The sequence below is a fragment of the Tachysurus vachellii genome, chromosome 16, assembly GCF_030014155.1.
Source record: "Tachysurus vachellii isolate PV-2020 chromosome 16, HZAU_Pvac_v1, whole genome shotgun sequence".
In the NCBI taxonomy this organism is placed as follows: Eukaryota; Metazoa; Chordata; class Actinopteri; order Siluriformes; family Bagridae; genus Tachysurus; species Tachysurus vachellii.
In genome coordinates this window covers 5,193,864-5,214,648 of record NC_083475.1, presented here as the reverse complement: position 1 = coordinate 5,214,648, position 20,785 = coordinate 5,193,864, and the positions used below count along the sequence as shown (strand labels likewise).

Below are 20,785 nucleotides of genomic sequence, written 5' to 3'. Positions count from 1 at the left end.
TATTGCAGTAAAATTGTAACTTAAATACAAATACAATTATTTAGAACATCATAATCTCCTGATTATGTTCGTGAATCTCCTGATCCAGTTCTGTCCACCTCAACTACTTGTTAAACCCCAAAATAATAATTTGTTGAAACCCAAAACCTCTAACGTCTATTTTCTAAACCAGTTCAATGTCATTTTTTACATATTGATTAATATTAATGCAAATTCAGCTTTGAGTTAACTTATTAACTCAATATATAAATATACATCTTGCACCCTCCTGACATGAACATGTACTGTGTCCATCACCAGTATAGTAAGGGTATAAGATTGGCTCTGATTTTTTTGGCATAGCTTGCCATGGATTGAAGAAAAAGGGCCTAGAAAGAAAAAATATTTCTTACACGATGCTATTGTACTTAAATGTCACGAGATCCATATGGCATGCAGCAAAGAGAACAAAGGCTTTCAAAGTATTTTCCCAATGTGCTGTGCACATTGAATCAAATTACATCTGAATACCTCGAGAGAGGGATTTCTGGACATTTCTAAAAAATTGTAATACAACACTTTTTTTGGTCTGCCATCTGGAACAAGAGTCAAAATTCAAAAAGCTCTTATTGTTATTTCAACCATACAGTATATAGCTGTTGCAGTACACAGTGAAATGAGACAATGTTTCTCCAGGATCATTGTGCCACATAAAACATAGACAGAGCTAAGGACTTAAGTAAGTTATTCCTAGACACATGAAGTGCATCTGTACAACCTGGTGCAAACAGTGCAGGACAAAAGACAATGCAGGACAAAAGACAATGCAGGACAAAAGACAGTGCAGGACAAAAGACAGAAAGACAGTGCAGGACAAAAGACAGTGCAGGACAAAAGACAGTGCAGGACAAAAGACAATGCAGGACAAAAGACAGTGCAGGACAAAAGACAGAAAGACAGTCCAGGACAAAAGACAGTGCAGGACAAAACCCAGTGCAGGATAAAAGACAATGCAGGACAAAAGACAATGCAGGACAAAAGACAGTGCAGGACAAAAGACAGAAAGACAGTGCAGGACAAAAGACAGTGCAGGACAAAAGACAGTGCAGGACAAAAGACAATGCAGGACAAAAGACAGTGCAGGACAAAAGACAGAAAGACAGTCCAGGACAAAAGACAGTGCAGGACAAAACCCAGTGCAGGATAAAAGACAGTGTTGGACAAAAGACAGTGCAAACAAAAAATACAAGACATTACACAAAAGAAAATACACAAAAACAGCGGTGACCAGTTTAAATACTGTATGTTCTACATTGCATGTGCAGAAATCCTAGAATGAACACAGTATTATAGCAGCAGTTACATGAGATAATGTTAAGTATTGTGCAAAACAGCAATCGACTGAAATGTGAAAATACTGAATGTGTATAAAGCAAAATCTGTGTGAACAACATCATGTAAACAGTTTGATATGATGGTGCTATAGACATGGATGTGTACTGGAAGTCAATGCAGTCCATACAGTTTATTTTGTGTGTGTGTGTGTGTGTGTGTGTGTGTGTGTGTGTGTGTGTGTGTGTGTGTGTGTGTGTGTTGTGCTCTTTACAGATCAGTTGAGTTTTAAGGAGTCTGATGGCTTGTGGAAAGAAACTCTTACACAGTCTGGTTGTGAGGGCCCGAATGCTTCGGTACCTTTTTCCAGACGGCAGGAGGGTGAAGAGTGTGTGTGAGGGGTGTGTGGGGTCATCCACAATGCTGTTGCGGATGCAACGCTTGGTGTAGATGTCCATGATAGAGAGAAGAGAGACTCCAATGACCCTCTCAGCTCTCCTCACTATCCACTACAGGGTCTTGCGAGATGGTGCAGTTCCCAAACCACACAGTGATGCAGCTGCTCAGAATGCTCTCAATGGTCCCTCTGTAAAAAGTGGTCAGGATGGGGGGAGGGAGATGTGCCTTTCTCAGACTTCGTAAGAAGTAGAGACGCTGCTGAGCTTTCTTGGTGATGGAGCTGGTGTTGAGTGACCAGGGCAAGTTCTCCGCTAGATGAACACCAAGAAATTTGGTGCTCTTGATGATCTCTACAGATCAAAAAAGTAGCAAACAAAAAATAGACAGACGTACAAACTGGACACTTTAATATAAGAAAAATGTAAGAAAGATTATTCTGTAAGTCTGTGCCCATGACAGCCAAAAGCTCTTGTTCTTGAAGAAGACCTAGATATGGTCTTCTGCTGTTATAGTGTCAATGTTCTGTGCTTTTCTACTCACCATGGCTGTAAAGAGTGTTTATATGAGTTGTTTACTGTTCACTGGACTGGTCTCTCTCCTCTGATCTCTTTCATCAACAAGGTGTTTCAGTATGCAGATCCTCTGCACACACACACACACACACACACACACACACACACACACCTCATACACTTGGAACGCTCAATTCTACCATATCTCTTGACCAATAATGACCAATAATGTACAGTATGTACCTGTTAACTACATTGTGCTATGTGAAGTTGGATAGATGGAGTGTGTCTGTATTTTGTCCTGTATCTCTACTTCTTCTCTAAAACTGTTGAGACTAATGTAATGTTCATGTTTTCTGACCGCTCTCACATCAGTACAGATATATATTGTGTTTTTGCCTTTAAGCAGCGTCTCTAAAACATTTCAGGATGCTGATGATAAACATTGTCCTATAAACATTGATGCTAAACCACCGTCCTTTTTGATTAAACATGCAGTAAATGTGCAAGTTTATGTGCTTTAATCACACTTTATAAATGACAAAATAAGATTATTTAATTACGTTCTTTAAAATACATAACATTTTGTAGCTCTTACCTTCTGCAGTGTTGCATTGTAGCTCTGAAGTGCCGAGAAGACAGTTTGAGGCAATGTGTACGAGGCTACATCACAAGCGTTGTTACATGACCTTTTGTCTGCTTTACGTAATGATCATCTGCAAAAATACTCATACACTTCCATTATTATTATTGTTGTTGTTGTTTGTGGTAGTGTTTTAATAATTATAATAAATACTTTTAGTAGATTAGATATTATATAATTATAAAATAAATTACATATGAGTGCCCTTACATAACAATAATAATAACATTAACATTATTTTTTTGTTTTTATTCTAATCCACTTCCTTACTATGTCTTACAAAAAATCAAGTCAGTTCTCCACAACAAGCTATTTATATTCTTTGTTTGTGTGTGTGTGTGTGTGTGTGTGTGTGTGTGTGTGTGTGTGTGTGTGTGTGTGTGTGTGTAAAGTGGGGTCCAGAAGTCTGTGGGCACTAGTGAAAATACCATACAGTCATCACAAATGTTATTCTTGCTGTTTTTGACAGTGTGCACTTGAGCTCTAACTTTATGATTCATTTTGTAATCAAATGTGTCAGAAAATCTGATCACACGCTTCAGTAGAAAAGATTAGACTTGAGGAAAATCTGACCTTTTGTACAAAACAGTTAACAGGGTCAGTATTTAACATCTTACATTTTCTTACATTTAAGTAGGAACTTGTTGGAATATTGTTGAATCTTACATTTAATAATTAAAATGTGTTTATTCTTCATGCTGAGAGTGATATTATTTGTTCCTTTGTTTATTGTCTTAGGTTTCAACACAAATCGACTTGGTGAGCTTTTGGTGTGCAGGGAAACAGCTGAAGACTTAAAGCTCCAAATACACATTGTTTCTGTCCAAAAAGTTTTTCCAATGTGTTTATTCTTATACCTTAAATATTATAGTGTTAATATTAGCTGAATGAAAAAGTATTGATATTGTGGCAAAGTGACTAATAAAAAGCCACATTTTGCTTTACATTAAATATAATGTCTATACACCGTATAGACCTCCATCAGGTGAGCATGATTTTTAATGTTTATTCACGTTTGATCTGCTTATTTAAATGACAGCTTAAGCTTTGGAATAATAGTTTTGCACTTTATGTTGATATTACAAGTGCATGCTGTTGTATCAGTCAGTTTCAGATCTAAACAAATGCCTTTTGTACACGCAGCGCCACTGATGAAGAAACTCGTCTCTCTTCCCTTCTGGAGTCGGAGGCGCATAAAGGGTCGCAAAAATGTGTGCTTTGGCCTCAGATACAGTAAACTCCTAAAGCATTTTCTGTTTGTTAGGAAAAAAATACATGCAAATAATTTGGATAAACACTATATATCGATTATTATGCATTTCAAATAAACATATATTCCAAAGTTTTGTGTCCATTTCAATATTTCATTTTATGTTATTTAACATTCGCCTGCTATAGACCTATGATAGGTATGTATTTATGTTAAGAAATATGTGCATTTCAGGTCTCAAATGTGTGTATAATGCTGATAAACTTTTGCCTAGAAACAGTGCCTAAAATTTAAAGCAGATAGATCCCGCAGACATTTGATGTTGTTTGTGTACATTCAAACTTATTAACATCTTTAATGGTCTAAAAAACATTCTGAATGAAGCCGGAAACTAAAGCTCGTATGATAGATGCAGTCTTAAACACTTTATCAAAACATTATCCAAAGGCAGTGTTTCAGAAACGCCTTAAAGAGCACGTGCCCTTTTCAGCTTTAATTGTTCACAAAATGTGGTATATATTCTAGCTATTTATTAGATTATAATTCGACTTTTAGATTATTTATTTGGAATGTGTTGTTCATGAGAAAATATCCCTGCATGCGGAAAGGTTCTTGTGCGCATTTGGATAGCTCTCTGTGCCCATTTACGCGAAGGAAATGCAATGGTTTAATGGCAGTTATTGGCCCCGTGGCGCAAAAGAACGAATTCCCTAAACACAAACTAAAATGTAGGAACAAACAGGATCATTATTTATGCTAAAACTGCAGTATTACGAATATTATTTAATAATCCAAACAGAATTGCGCATTTAGAAACTCCTAGTGCCTTTACATCACCGACATTTTTATAATGTTATTAGTTCAAATGTTAAGTACAATGTCTTCTCTGGGAGAGATGGTTAACAATTACTTTGTGTTTCTTCTCGTCGTCAGTGACTTCTAGGCCTTCTGAAGAGTGTTCCTTCACCATATAATCCATAAGTCTCAGATTTACACATATTAAGCTGCTGGAAGCTGGGGTTAATATGTAATTTAGGCCATATGGCATTTTAAATTCCACCCTTTATTTCCAACGTCTTCGCTCTGCGTAGCCTGACCTAATGATGCCCAATTAGTCATTAAACATGACCAAATACGAGGCTCGCGTGGCTTCTACCTCGCTAATATTTACTCTCTAAATATTTCCTTTGAAACGTTTACAGCACATTGTATCTGCTGGTTGGACAACGGACACCTGTGAGGTTTCTAAGCCTCCGTGTTTTTATGAATAAAGCCACAATTGGTCCGCATTTGCACCATCAGGCTCTATTTGCTCATCCTTGAAAGAAAATGTAATAAAAGAGGGTAGAGGATGTACCTGTGATTTATCAAAAGCACTTTACCATATGGTCCACATCCGAACAGGTTTTCAAATGTTTGTTTAAAATGAAGCGTCGCTATAACCTTCATGAGAATGCGCCAGAAACACGGCCGTTTTGTGCGAAAGCCGCACGATTGCTTGGGTTCGATCCAATATTTTAAAGCATAATAATAATAATAATAATAATAATAATAATAATAATAATAATAATAATAATAATAATAATAATAATAATCTCAAGTTGAATCTTTCTCAACAGGAGCGGTTGTTTGAACTATCCTGTAACTTTCAGGTGCACTAGTGGACTGTGCAGCGCATGATGGGGATGAAATAATCTTATTATTATCTGAATTACATGAATGAATATTCCCAACATTACACAGATAATTGATCTGTGCTCGGTAAAAATAGATTATAATACTGTACAGAAGACTGTCATTCTTTTACTTATCATACATAAAGCAAAAAATTACACTGATTCTCTGTAATTGTTCTGAAGAAACAGAGTACACCAGTCGGTCCATTATTTATGCATGTTCATCTATTCATCACTTACTCTGGATAAATGGCACCAATAGCGTGTAGGGTGTTGATAAGTGGTTGTACGGACTGTTTGCGTTTCTGGTCTCCTTAATAAACGGTGCTGCTCCATCACTTCAATAAAAGCGCTGTAGCTGAAGAGGGAGCGCGCAGACAGTGACAAGGTGAGGAAGAGTTTAGATCCGTGCTTACAGGTGCGCAACCGACACGCACTCTCTCTCTCTCTCTCTCTCTCTCTCTCTCTCTCTCTCTCTCTCTCTCAGGAAACAAAAATAATTCCAAGGTAAGAAATTATTCTATCATTTATGAAATAAATATATGGCATCACCCTGTGCAGTTGTGTACTGTATAATAAGCGCAAAGACGTATTACAGATTGAACCACGTGCAAGATAGTTGGGATGTGCGGCAGAAAAATGACTCAGGAAAACCAAGGTTAGAAATTCTACTTTTATTTTAAACAGAATTTTATATAGGTTTTTGTACTGATGATCTTTGAACTCAACTTTAACAACATAAAATCAAAACATTTAATAATCCTGCGTTTTTGTTCTAAAGTAGCCTAGTCTTCTCGTTTGTGTTAGGATTCAGTTAACAAATCAATTTATTCAAACAGAGAAAGAATTTAAAATATGCAAAATTAATGGACACTTACATAATAATACATATAACATAATATACAATAACATAATGTATAATTTATCATTTAGTATAATGTATAATTTCAAATTTAATATCATGTCCATTTGTGTTCACCTGGGATTAAATGAACAACATATATATAATAATGATATATACATATACACATGTTATTTGTTGGGCTTTTTCTCCCAGAGGAAGGCAGTTTAAATCAGCTTGGGGGAAGGTTTCTGAATGGCCGTCCTCTGCCTGCACATAAAAGGAAGCTGATGATAGAGCTGGCTTCAGAAGGTGTGCGTCCATGTGACATATCTAGGATTCTCAAGGTACTAGGACCATTTGCAGACCAAATGTGTTCATTATTCTCAAAGAAAAAAAAAAGCCTAGTATTTCCTTAAATGTTGACTGTAGTATACAGTATAAAATAATAATAATTATATAATGATATACAATGGATGTAAGTAAAGTAAATATTTTTTTATATCAGGTGTCACCCAGATGATAATAGGTTCCCTTTTGAGTCTGACTTCTCTCAAGGTCTCTTCCTCATATTGCCTCATGGCGTTTGACCTTGCTGCTGATGCCTATATTTTCTTTCTGAATTTTAAATATTCCTGCTTTGCAACAATATCTATCATTAAAAGTGTTATGCAAATAAAACTGAATTGAATTGAATCGGAAATATTGGTGTTGTTCATCCATAGTGGTCTATATGGGAACATCTGCAAATGTAACATTTTCCCTCATCTAGCACAACTAAAGTGAGATAATTACTAATTAGCAACAACTTTATACATCTGAACACATGAATTGAATTGGTAATGATTAGTGATTTAGAACAGGGACAACAGGATCCTCTTGAACTGAAAGCCTGTAGGCATCATGCTTTGAAAATGCAACTGTATAGCAATAATGAACTGTCATAATGTAACATGCAGGTGTCAAGTGGATGCGTCAGCAAGATCTTACGCTGGTATCGATCCACTGGCCTTTGGGTCCCCAAAGCCACCGGAGGCAGCAGACCAAGGCTCCTCACCCCTGATGTGGTCTCTACTATAGCAGAGTACAAGCGTACCAGTCCGACACTTCCTGCATGGGAGATCCGCAAGAAGCTTTCATTAGAGCAAGTGTGCCATGCTGACAAAATTCCTAGTGTGAGCCCCAAGTTTTTATGATTAATGTCTATAAATCTAATGCAAAGTTCTGTGGATTCACTGATAAGCACATTATAATCACCATGTTGAAAAAACCCAGTGGTGTTCACTTACAGTAAGTCTAGCTGGGTTTGGCAGGAGTTTAATCAGCAGTGGTGATTTTATTGTCTGGTATATACTGTAATGTCAGAATTCGACTGACAGCAAGTAAATTCTGCATATAAAACAAACCATATCCATAACCAAACCAAGCCAGACTACACATGCCAAGTTCTCACCTAATGTACCACTTGCTTTGCTTGACATTTAATCATTAAAAACACAGTGTAATCTGAAATGTGTAATGAATTTATTTGTCACTAAGTAAATCTGAGTTGCTGAATTGCTAACTCTTTTATTCTCATACAGGTGTCTTCTATTAACCGCATTCTAAAGAAGATTCAGCATGACTGGAACATGGAAAAGCACACATATGAAGGTAAGGAATTAATCTGCAAGGGTAATGACAATATACATTTATACTCCTCATTTTATGTATATATTTGTACTCAAAATAAGAGTTATTGAAATGTATTGAGTTTCCATATTGATGTGGTGTGCAGTCGGTGTTCTAGTTCATCCCAAAGGTGTTCAATGAGTCAGAGTCAGGGCTTCTTCCACTCCAACCTTAACAGACTCGTCTTTATGCAGTTCTGGTCCTTTGTGTACAGGAATATTATGCTGGAACAGTGTTTGAGTCTTTTACTGTAGTTCCAAGAAAGAGAAATTACAAAAGTAAAAAAATATATAGTATAGAAAATAGAACAAAATAGATACAATAGTATAGTAGTATAGTATAGTATACAAAATAGAACCACATATGATGGTCAGGTGTCCACAAATTTTTGCCTGTCTAGTTTACCCTAGAAATACTGAGACACCATGAAAACTATAGAAAAAGAAGTAATGTTTCATTTACACTTTATAACCAATGCGTTTATTTATTTAATTATGTTTTGTATGTTTAAACCAGAAAAAATGTCAGTATCTGTCCCATTTTGAGAAATTATCATAGTTGATGTCAATTCATTCTAAAAATTATTTTATCTGATTTACTTTAGCTTTTAGCTTTGTTACATTTCAGAACAATCAGAAAATTCACCAGAGATCAAAATCCTCTATAAAGCTTGATACACTCTTAGTTGGTTTGAGGTTCTTTAAGCTGTATTTTTTTATAAAGATCAAATAATTTTTCCATGTCAGTTTTCTCAATGATGGAAAATGGTGCTACAAAACAATAACAACAACAAGAAAAAAACACATTTAGAATGAATTTTTTTCAAGAGCTCAGCTGGGATGTGCAGCCTTATGCACATGTTCTTCAAAGGCTTTATGGAGCAGTTCTACAAAAAAAAAAAATTTGACTTGTTCGTACAGAAATCCGGTATACATACGGTTTTATTCTGGAGTTCAGTAATGTGTTGTTTAGGTAAAAAAAAAAATGTTAGAGAATTCTGTGCTAATTACAAGTCTTTTGTGTGTTTTTGAGCTGTACATAATTTAAGACCAGCTGAAACCTGCCAATGCTCCACAAAATAGAAAAAAGAAACTTTTGAGTTTCATCCAATAGGACCCTTATGCACATATATAGTCTGTCAGTTTTAAAGGATGTCTGGTTCAGGATTTCAATAAAGTAATGTTCTATAATCATTGTAGCTTTATTTTTCAGCATTTCCTCATGATTCCAGGAAATCATGGAAATGAAAAATGTAAAACAAAATAAACAAACAAAAAAAGAACTTTTACCAAGCATACTCCTGATTTACAGCAGTATATGAAACAGATAATAATATCTTGAGCACATGTAAAACACTTAATTGTGAGCAGTTGTTATACAATATTACCCATAATATTTGTATATACAACATATACTGATAAGACTTAACATTAAAAGCACTTAGAAGAGAATTGAATAACATGGACTATCTTGTTTCAATGGCATCAGACAAGGGGTGTTTTACACAGTAAGTATAGTCTTTTGATGTGTTTTAAGCAGGAAAATAGGCAAGTGTAAGGATCTGAATGACTTTGGCAAGGGCCACATTGTGATGGCTAGACTACTGTCTCAGAGCAGCTGTAGATGCTGTAATGGGCACATGAGCATCAGAACTGGAGCAATAGTGGAATGATCTGTGAATTGCATTTTCTTTAACTTTCATGTGGATGGCCAGGCTTGTAAGTGTCATTCACCTGGGAAGGGATGGCACCAGGATGCACTATGAAAGAAGGGAAGCCAGTGGAGGGATCTACCCCAACCATGAGCAGGATAAAACAGCTACTGAAGATGAATGATGAAGATCCGTTTACAACCAATTTTGAAACTTCTGTAAGAGGCAACCAGATTTTGGGTTGAAATTTTTGCATTGCTCCAGAGTACAGTGGCAGCATTCTTTACACATCTCCAGACCACACTTGGGATTGTGCATAGTGATTATCAAAAACAGGATTTTCTTGCAAAACTGACAAAACTTTGGAGGCTGACAAGAGCTGACCCTTTACAAGTGATACAAAAGAATTTACAAAACATTTGATGTACCATGGAACACTGTGAAGGCCCTCGTCTAAGTCATAAAAAAGTGGGACCACAGAGATGTTACCCAGGAAAGCAAACAAGTGTCTCAAATACTGATGAAATGACCTAGAGCAACATTAAAGGAGCTGCAAGAAATTATGGTAAGTACTGGCCAATGTCTGCATGTGATAATCTCTTGGATTCTTCACATGTCTGTGCTATGGGATATGAAGTAAGCTCTTTCTCAAGGACAACCCAAAAAATTCTGTGACAAAAAGGTGTCAAAGTTAGGGAAGACAATGGCAGAAGATTTTGAGCAAAATTATAAAATTGGTGTTAAAAATTGTTGCAAAAAACACGCTTGTCACCCAAAGAATACCATACCTATGGTGAAGCATGGTGGTGGTTGTCCCTCAATATTCAAATATTATATTCAGAGGAAAATCATGAATTATTCATCACTCCAGAAAACACATTTCCACTGATCCAGAGTCCACTGGCAGAAGGCTTTACACAACTCAAATCCATGTTTGCCATATTGATTATAGGCTTGTGTTTAGCTGCTTGCCATGGAAACCCATTTCATGAATTTTCCAATTAACCGATCTTACACTAATGTTGCTTTAAGATTTCTGAATTCTGCCTAAGTCCTTCCTGCCTAAGTCATCAAATCAATGGTGGGGAGACCCTAGCAGAAACAGCAGTACAAAGCCATCAACACTAGTCTCCAAATAGTCCTATCCACAACAGTCTCTATATCCCCAAGTAGTGATGTAAGTTTGCAGTCAACAGCACTGAGCACCACCAAGTGATGAGCCTCCATATTAGGTATGTTTGTGATTATGTAATGGTTAAGGACAATGTACACTGCATGAAAAGTACAGGCAGGATCTCAGAAAGACTAGCTATGATAGCATAATTAAAAGGAAGAGACAGAAGGTCACACAAAAGCTTTCTAGGACAAAAAGCAGCCAGCCATTTAAACATTAACACAAACCTCACCTGAATACATGAGAGTGGGGGGGCACCAGAATTCAACATCTAAGTTCATGAAAACACTGTATATCCATCCAGATCTCATCATTTACCTAAGAAAATCTATTCATAAAAAGCTTAACTAAACAAATGTGTTTTCGGCCTAGACTTAAACTCTGAGACTGTCTGTGTCCTGAACACTAATTAGAAGACGGTTCCATAACTGTGGGGCTTTATAAGAGAAATATCTGCCCCCTGCTGCAGCCTTTACTACTTGATGAGTCAATAAATAGCCTGCACCTTTTGATTAAAATTAGAAGTGGCAGATCATAAAAAAGAATCGCTCTGGTGCTAGTAGTATTATTTTAAAACCAATGGGAGCTCACAAGGCTTTCCTTTCATGGTACTTGATATACTATCAATTTAATTCAATTCAATTACATTTTAATTTAATTTATTTGTATAGTGCTTTTAACAGTAGATGTTCCCTTAAAGCAGCTTTTCAGAAGCATGGAAACAGATTTAGTTTGATGCCATTTCTGTTCAAATTTCCTAGTGGTCTGTTTAAGGTGTGTGTTTGTGTGATTATACCTGGGTGTAGTGAAATGATGATGCATTGATTAACTGCTTTGCATTAGCAGATGTAAATGTCACTTGCTTTGGCTTCAGATTGTCGCCAATTAACTACTGTAAGTAAAAAACTACTTTCGAGAACCTATGCCTGCTATGTTCAGTGCCCTGGCTCCTGGCTTACCTAAACAGTGCTAGTGGAGCCCCTAAAGGCCTAGCTAATTTTACTTGCCTTTGGATAGCGGCTCTTTCAGGTTTCTCAGCAGGGGCCTTGCTAGGGAGAGCAAACCTGTTAGTCATGTAAAAATATGGGGAATAGTGTTGCTCCCATGGGTGAGCGCTAGCTTTGGCTTTGTTTTTATGACTCAGAGTTGTCATCCTTTCACCCCACTGTGAGGGCTCTAATGCTAAAGTTGAGGGGTTGATAACTCCTATAAATCTACCTATATATAAATGAATATTTTTTGCATATTTTTCTCTATGTTGTATTCACAGGTTAGAAGCAAAGTCTTTATAACAAAATGACTGTAAAAGGGACATTATTCATATTCATATTCTCAGATGTTTAATCACAATCTCTAGTGTCACCCAAATGAGGATGGTTTCCCTTTTGAGTCTGGTTCCTCTCAAGGTTTCGTCCTCAAATCATCTAAAGGAGTTTTTTCTTTCCTTGTCTTGCCTCAGGCTTGTTCATTAGAGATAAAACACAAATAAATGTAAATATAAGTGTAATACAAAATCTTGAAATTTTAGTTCTATATTCTTTAAATGCTTTGAGACAATGTCCAGTGTTAAAAGTGCTATACAATAAAAATTGAATCAAATGAAACAAAATGCATCTCAGACAAAGTGTGTAGATCTAGGCAGAAGGTATAATCCATATAACAGAGTTGAAAGATCATTCTCTTGGTAAGCCAAGCAGAACAAGGGTCTTACATGATAATGGCAGTACCATGTAAACAAGATACACACTAATGATCATTTTTCACATACAGTGAATGTCTGCATATAGTTTATAAATTTGAGAACCAGGAAGTAAAACAAAGTAAGTAAAAGTGGCAGAGGCTGTGCAAGAACTGAATTTTACCAGTATGTATATTACTGACACGTTAGTATTTGTTGCTTTCCATGGGAATTAGAATTTAGTTCATATATTTTTTTTCATATATAGTTCATGGTTTAAATTCTGAAAATTATTATTCCGAAAAGTTATACTTTGGGAAGGATCTGTGATAACTAAGCAAATATAAACCAAAAACAAGTAATAGGCATTACATAGTATGTTACCATTAAGCCTTCTTTATTGTTTCCTCTATTAGGATGTTTCGACATAGATCATCTGTAACAATTTTGGGTAGCATAGTATTCATACATTTGGTGTACTTTATGGTTTACATATGAAATTTGTCTAAATTTGGCAGGTTTTATATATTGAATGTTTAATTAGACATGTTACAAATTTTAAAAGATGGGACCCACCATAACTTTCCACCATTTACTTTCAAAAGGTATCTAACCTGAACGTTTTTTTATATAAGTAAAAGTGGTTCTATGAACCGCAGATAACCTTAGGGGTGGTGAAATTTTGAACTTTACCCCTCCTAATGATGCACAGAAGCAATGCATACTTTCTACTGTATAACATCAGACACCTAGGTGAACCCCATGAGAATGAGATGCTATTTGTAGAGTTTCATGTCACTGTAGGGCTGGGTTTCCTGTCTACCTATAGGCCATAGTAATTATGTCTACCACCTTAGAAGGGAGAATTATTGCATTTCTACCAAAGCAGATTCTGATGGACAGTTGATCTGAGGATCAGATTGGTTGCAATCTGGTCAAAATAGTATTGTATAGCACATAATGTGCACAACAAGGAACACCCTAAAAAACATCCTGATTTTGATGACTGCCAAAAATCTCTGCCCAGAATCATTTGACCACCAGCTTCCTCCACTGTTTCTGCTGCAGTGACCACTAGCTTTTCACACTCATGTTGTTCATCCATGCATAAGCTGATAAGGAGGACCCTTAATGGACTACTGCACAACATCCTACACTGATATCTGGGGAACTGTGGTCAATGGAAGCACCTCCTCATTTGGCAAGTAATTCCAATTGTCAAAACCTACAGACACAGGTGACATGGCTAGAGGTGCCAAATGTCTATATTTATTTGAAATAGGAGAGATCCTTGGGGATCCTTGAGGAAGCCACCCTGAGTGCTGGGGTGTGAAAGCACCAGTGGAAACCAATTCAAATTAATTTATTTGTATAGTGATTTTAACAATGGACAGCTTTACAGAAATATAGACACACAGAATAAAAAAGTCCCTGAGATGATATGAGGAAGAAACCTTAAGAGGAACCAGACTCAAGAGGGAACCTCATCCTCATTTGGGCAACACTGGACAGTAAATAATGTAAATTTAAATGCGAGGACAATTGTTCAACCAAGAGCTCCTGAGGAAGTAATAGCATAGTGTAATTTCTGAGTTGATTATAGACTTAACATTAATTCCTTCTTGTCGAAGTCTTCAAATGTTTAGCACTAAGCACAAAGCTGACCGATGCAACAGCAGTTCAAAGACGGTGTGATAATCTCAAAGTAGTTCTATCCACAGCAATCTCATGGGTCACAGGCTTCATGAGCTGATAATGCCATTCTTATGGTTTTGTTATGACATTCACGTCAGGATTCACCTTTTAGCATGACACCAACTGAACATACAAGTAAGACTATAGAAGGCTGGAGAAGATTTGGAGAGTTTCTTTTCAGGCATGAATCCCATGCAAAATCTTTGGAGAGACCTGTACATAGCAGTTTATACACACTTACCCTCCAATCTAATTGTGTTTGATAGGATCTGACAGGAAGAATCGGGTAAAATGCCCAGATCCATTTGCCCAAAGCTTGTAGAGACTTTAGGATTTAGGCTAAATATGAAGTTGTAAATGCTGCCAAGAAACAAAGTACTGAATACTTATCTCAATACTTATTATTTGTTTGTTTGTTTGTTTGTTTGTTTGTTTGTTTGTTGTTTGTTTGTTTGTTCATTTACATTTTTAAAAACATGTATTTTCGTTGTCATTATAGACTCCTGTGTAGCAATTCACTATGCTACTGAGCAACGGTTTTATTACAATGAAAATAACTTTTCAAGAAATTCTTTTGGGAGCAGACGGCAGTCCGACAATCGGCAGTCCGATTTCTTAAATTAAAAGTTTAGGAGGCCAATTCAGTTGTTTTTGCTATACACCAAAGACATCTGGGTTCATGATCAAAATGTGAATATGAGAAGAGAGTTAAGGATTTCAGCTTTTATTTCCAGGTATTTGCATCCAGATATGTTTAACAAAAACATTTAGAAAACTTGGAAATGTTGTAACAGACCACCCAATTTTTAGACAAGCTTGAATTAAATTGAACTAAATTACACTTAATATTTGGGTGCATATGCCTTGCTGGGATAACTGGCTCAATTCTGCAACTCAGTGTTTACCAAATTGCTGGTTTCCTCTTTTTGATGTGTTTTTTTTACCTGTAAACCTCTGCTGCTACAGTACCTTCACGAGTTCCATTGTTGACAAAGATTAGCTAACCTGTTCCAGAAGCAACCATGCAAGCCCAAACCATGCTATGACCTCCACAATGCTACACCAGTTAGCTTTTTATGAGGCAATTCTTTCTTCCTCCATACTTTGGGCTTTCCATCACCATGTGGCTCTTCTCTGTCATTTGCCTGCTCTGATTCTTACTGCTGATGTGTGGTTTGATCTTCGGTAAAGCCTCTATATTTCTGTTCACAAAGTTTTCTTCATATGCTGGATTAACCCTGCAGTGATGTAACTGCCTGCTGTTTTTGGATTTTTCTTCACAGCTCTCACGATATTTCTGTTATCAGCTGTTTTTGTTTTTCATTTTACATCTGGTTAGTACACTAATGGTTTCTTTTTTTTACAGGAAATTCCAAACTGCCTATGGCAAGAACTTGTACATTGGATCTTATTGAATTTCTCTCTTTCTTAAATTCAAATTGGCTTGTTTTTCTCCCATAGGCAGGTCTCTGATCTTCATTTTGAACCTTTTGAACACTCAGAGCTATTAATTGTTTAAACAGTCAGTCTAAAAGGACATATCTGTTCATCTAAAGTTAACCAAAACTCAAGTCTTAGTTTTAAGTCTTTTATCAAATCTACATATAAATAACAAGGAGAAAAAGCTGAAATTTTAATCTAATTCTATTCATCTTTTGATTTCTTCAGTCTGCAACAAAAAAAATGTAGTCTTTCCAGCAGTTTCAATGGGGACTTTATGTTATAGGAAACTATGAGCAGCATTTTGACAAATTTATCAGTGTTGTTTTCACTTGTATATGTTTAGTTAAGAGTAGATTTATAAAGTGACACATATGGACTATAAATTAACTATATGGACCATCCCTCAGGTTTGGCAGAGCCACATGCCCTGGAAAGCACAATGTTTCCCATATCTCTGCCACCAAACTGGATCTCTCAGAGGAAGCCACCTCCAGCAGTCAGCTGTTCAAACAACATTGGTTCATTGGTTCATCAAACAAGAATTTCTTCTTCTCTGGTTCATAATAGTGGAGCAAACAGTCACTGCATCTCAGACATGACAGCTGGTTTTCTATTGGCACATCAGAGCAAGGAGGAAGCTACAAACAGGACAACTTATTTTACAGGATTTGCTGCACATCCTGCATTCAATGGACACTATATTTGATTAGAAGGGTTGATACCGTGTGTATGAGCAAAGGAGGTAAATTATAGAATTGAATGAGTCCTTTACATGGGAAGGGTTCAGGTAGGCTTATGTAACAGCAGAGGGCAGCAGAGCAAATAAATAACAGCTACATTTCAAATGAAGTTTCCAGTCGACAGTATTGTAGAACTACAGTACACAGAATTACAGAGTAGTGGATGGCATACCTTAATTCTGTAAATTATTCATTCTTGTCATTTATCCTTATTATTGGTGCTATTAGCAATTTGTGGTTCTCCTTTTAGAAGTACCCCATGAAATATATGTTTTGACTGCATAAAAGAATGACAAAAAAAATAAATAAATTAAAAAAAAAAAAACAGTGGAATTGTGGATTTCTGTGCATAAATATTAATTAAATTTATCCAATTTACATCAGACATTTAAATATTTATTTCTTAATTAATAGCAGTAAAGAAGCTGGGCTACTGAGAAAGAGACAAATAATTCTGGACAGAAAAAAAAGCATTACATACTGAGGACGAAACGTATGTTTCTACGTAATTAAGTTTCCACTTTGTGTATAGAAGTTATGTGATAGGCTCCAGATCAACCATGAGAGTGATAAGGGCAAAACGGTTACTAAAGATGAATGGATGGATGGAAGCTCAAAGCACTTAACATGTTTTTGTGGAACATTTACCAAACCATACTTATTGCAAACTGTGCTAGAAGGATTGACTTAACATGAGTATTCACCATTTCTCCTTCAGTGCATGGTACAAATGGAGAAACTTTGGACAGTCAATGTCAAAGTAGTGCATAGTTAAATGTTATTAAACCTCCAGGCAACCAGGCTGGTAGTTAGCACTCTTAGGTCAGCTTTAGGGCCCTAAACTTTCAATCATTGATATGTTTCATAAATCATTGTTCACTTTTTAACCATGTTACAACAATCCAAAATAGCCAAGATGCCCAACCTGCAAAGAAGTGCCAGTGAAAGGCCTGAGTGTCTTCCTCAATGCCAGATTATACGTTATACATGTATATTTAGGATTTCAGTAAGTAGAGTTCACAAGAAAGAGTATTCAGAACATCAAAATAACCATAAACATATTTGGTTCGTTTATTGTCATAACATATTGTAGGGATTGTATACAGTTTTTTCAAGTGTTTAAGCCTCTGGGTTGTTGATTAGAAGATTGGGTTTCAAGCCCCAGCACTTCCACTGTTGGGCTCTTGAGCAAGGCTCTCACTGCTCCAGGGGTGCTGTATCATGGCTGACCCTGTGCTCTGACCCCAACCAAGTTTCTGTTAGCTCTTTATTTCCTATAGAGATTCTATTCAAAGTGATCTATTGGTTTAAACAAGCTTAGATGATGAATATACTAAACTGATAACTTTAGATTACAGGCTTTCACAATCTTAAAAAAACTGACACCCCAGTCTAAAGATACATGGCCAAAGAAACAAATAAATAAAGCAAATAATATTTACACATCTAAAGGATATTGTAATTAAATGGAAAGAAAGAAAGAAAGAAAGAAAGAATGTTTGCTTTCACCAAATATGAACATCTTGCTGCAATATTATTTTCAGACAGAAGGGACTTTTTCCTAGGTGTTTTTCCATGAAATCCATATTTTTTTAGTCTTTTTCTGAGTGTGCTGTCATGAACATAAACACTTAATGTGCTTACATAGGCCTACATAACATGTCACATGATGTACCTCTGTGATTTTCTTTATATCTCTGACCTCAATGGCAATTGGCTTGAAGCCTTTCAATTTGTAAACAATCCTTCTCACTGTAAAATGGTGAATTTTTAAATATCTGGAGGTCTTTACAACCCTTTTATTTAATGAAAATAACAATTGCTTAAGACACAAAGGTCATAGATGGTATAATTCACTTTTATTACTTTTAGTACTTATTTTTAAAGATAAATCATTGTGTACCAAGGTGAATAATAATAATAATAATAATAATAATAATAATAATAATAATAATAATAATAATAATAATAATAATAATAATAATAATAATAAAGCTCTCTCTCTCAACTCCTACAGCTAGCAGCTATGGTGTGAGTTGGAGGGATAAACAGAGAACAATACAGTTGCACACTTTTAGTGGGTTTTATTTAAAAGTGAATTTTTCTCTTTAGTAATAAAGTCGCTATAATAAATGTATATCAACTTGGCAAATTTGCCTATGCAAGGCTCAGTATAATTGATTGTGTGTATAAATTTACAAATCTTGTGTGGGAGGTATGATATATCTTTTTTCCCCTGTTGTTGAGTCAGGTCTGAAACTTAAGGTAACTAAGCAGTTAAACAGTTAAAGCTATACTCCAATGTCAGCTGTCCAGTGGCATAACCTGTTGAAAAAGCTGCACCAACTGTGTTCATAGTCATAGCTCATAGTCTTGTTAGCTCTCACCCTTGACAATCGTCCTGCTCTAGTACAAATACAGTTTGTGGGTAAACATGCCATCCGATGGATATATTTACCCCAAACAGTGTTCATTTAGTGTTGGTATTGTACTGCTGTTTTATTCAGTAATGGTATTCTGAGTACTGTGTCTACAATATAACTGGAATCAGGACTTCACTGTAATGTTTGATGAGAATATTAAATGTATGATTTTATGCAATTTTCTGCTGCCACATAATTGGCTGATTAGACAGCTACATAAATGTGCAGGTGTACAGGTGTTCCTAATAATAATAATAATAATAATAATAATAATAATAATAATAATAATGGGGCACGGTTCCTTAGTGGTTAGCATGTTCGCCTCACACCTCCAGGGTTGGGGGTTCGATTCCCACCTCCACCTTGTGTGTGGAGTTTGCATTTTCTCCCCGTGCCTTGGGGGTTTCCTCCGGGTACTCCGGTTTTCTCCCCCGGTCCAAAGACATGCATGGTAGGTTGATTGGCATCTCTGGAAAATTGTCCGTAGTGTGTGATTGCGTGAGTGAAAGAGAGAGTGTGTGTGTGCCCTGCGATGGGTTGGTACTCTGTCCAGGGTGTATCCTGCCTTGATGCCCGATGACGCCTGAGATAGACACAGGCTTCCCGTGACCCGAGGTAGTTCGGATAAGCGGTAGAAAATGAGTGAGTGAGTGAATAATAATAATAATAATAATAATAATAATAATAATAATAATAATAATAATAATAATAATAAATTAATAATTTCTTTGTATTTTCTTATATGTGAACTTTAAATGAAGCTCTTGAATTCTATCTGCCAGATTTATTGCAGGATTAAAAATGTTCTATAAAGATTCAGGAAATGCAGAGACCATTTTAAATAATGTCACTTGTTACTCAGTGATTGGCTGATTGGATTATAGAGCAGGTGTTCATAATGAAGGTATATGAAGGTATTGAAAAGGGGAATATGGAGCAGGCTCACACTCTATTACCTGTAGTTATGTGGCTGTATGTTTGAGGAATGTAACGAACAGGGATCTTTAAGTAAAAATGATGCAGAGCTGATACGGTTTTCCTGCTGTAGTAATGTTACTTCGCATATAACCGTTTACACTTACTCTCTGCTGGAAAAATAAAAGCTAACTATATGTTTTGCCAAAAAAAAAATATTTTTACAAATAATAAATCAAAACCAAATACTTAGATATGAAGAATGTTTTAAAGGCTGTGTTAAAGCCAGCATTGTCTCAATTTTCAGAAACATTATTATTATAGTAAAAGTGTCACACACACTGCATGCCAGTTTGCACAGTGATTGTCAGTATTATGGCTACATTACTACCTGTTAAGTGATAACCGGTAATAAAGAGGGCAGGAATGTCAAAGTGACATGTTTTCACAACAGCTATGTTTCCTTACATGTTGCTAGTCAAAGCATTACATGGTGTATTTGGTATATTCTGTAAAAGAGCATATTACTCACAATAAGTGATCTTTTATTCAGCTAAATTGATCTTTTCTTTCATAATCATCTTCAAAATGTTACACTAATTAAAGAGCAGCTCCAGTTACTTTTTACTGTTATTCTCACTCCTTATTTTAAACTCCATCTGCATCACAGGCTCATGATTACATCACTGGTGAGCAGAATCATCTGCACCCAGCATGTCATTGTATTAAATTCTCTGCATCCACAATAAAACTTTGAATTTAGCTGTGCTGTAATGAATGCTGCTTTGCTCTCTCACATGTCA

The 20,785-nt window shown here is 36.0% G+C and overlaps 1 protein-coding gene across 2 annotated transcripts; it reads left to right on the top strand.

The window, feature by feature from the left end:
* The first annotated feature begins 6,347 nt into the window (after positions 1-6,347).
* Positions 6,348-16,897, top strand: pax4 (paired box 4). Of its 2 annotated transcripts, none has more exons than XM_060889446.1 (5): positions 6,348-6,409; positions 6,809-6,939; positions 7,552-7,767; positions 8,176-8,245; positions 16,312-16,897. In XM_060889446.1, the coding sequence occupies exons 1-5, from the start codon at positions 6,376-6,378 to the stop codon at positions 16,608-16,610; spliced, it is 750 nt and encodes a 249-aa protein (XP_060745429.1). In that variant the 5' UTR covers positions 6,348-6,375; the 3' UTR covers positions 16,611-16,897. The 2 variants fall into 2 exon arrangements, with proteins under 2 accessions (XP_060745429.1, XP_060745430.1); XM_060889447.1 differs by lacking the exon at positions 16,312-16,897 and adding an exon at positions 9,978-10,401.
* The last annotated feature ends 3,888 nt before the right edge of the window (positions 16,898-20,785 follow it).

What these genes read in the sequence shown, in the direction of transcription:
- pax4 (XM_060889446.1), top strand. Translation starts at nt 6,376, where the DNA reads ATGTGCGGCAGAAAAATGACTCAGGAAAACCAAG. An exon ending in ACATATCTAGGATTCTCAAG is followed by an intron (nt 6,940 to 7,551) that starts GTACTAGGACCA and finishes TGTAACATGCAG; the next exon opens with GTGTCAAGTGGATGCGTCAG. An exon ending in ATGCTGACAAAATTCCTAGT is followed by an intron (nt 7,768 to 8,175) that starts GTGAGCCCCAAG and finishes ATTCTCATACAG; the next exon opens with GTGTCTTCTATTAACCGCAT.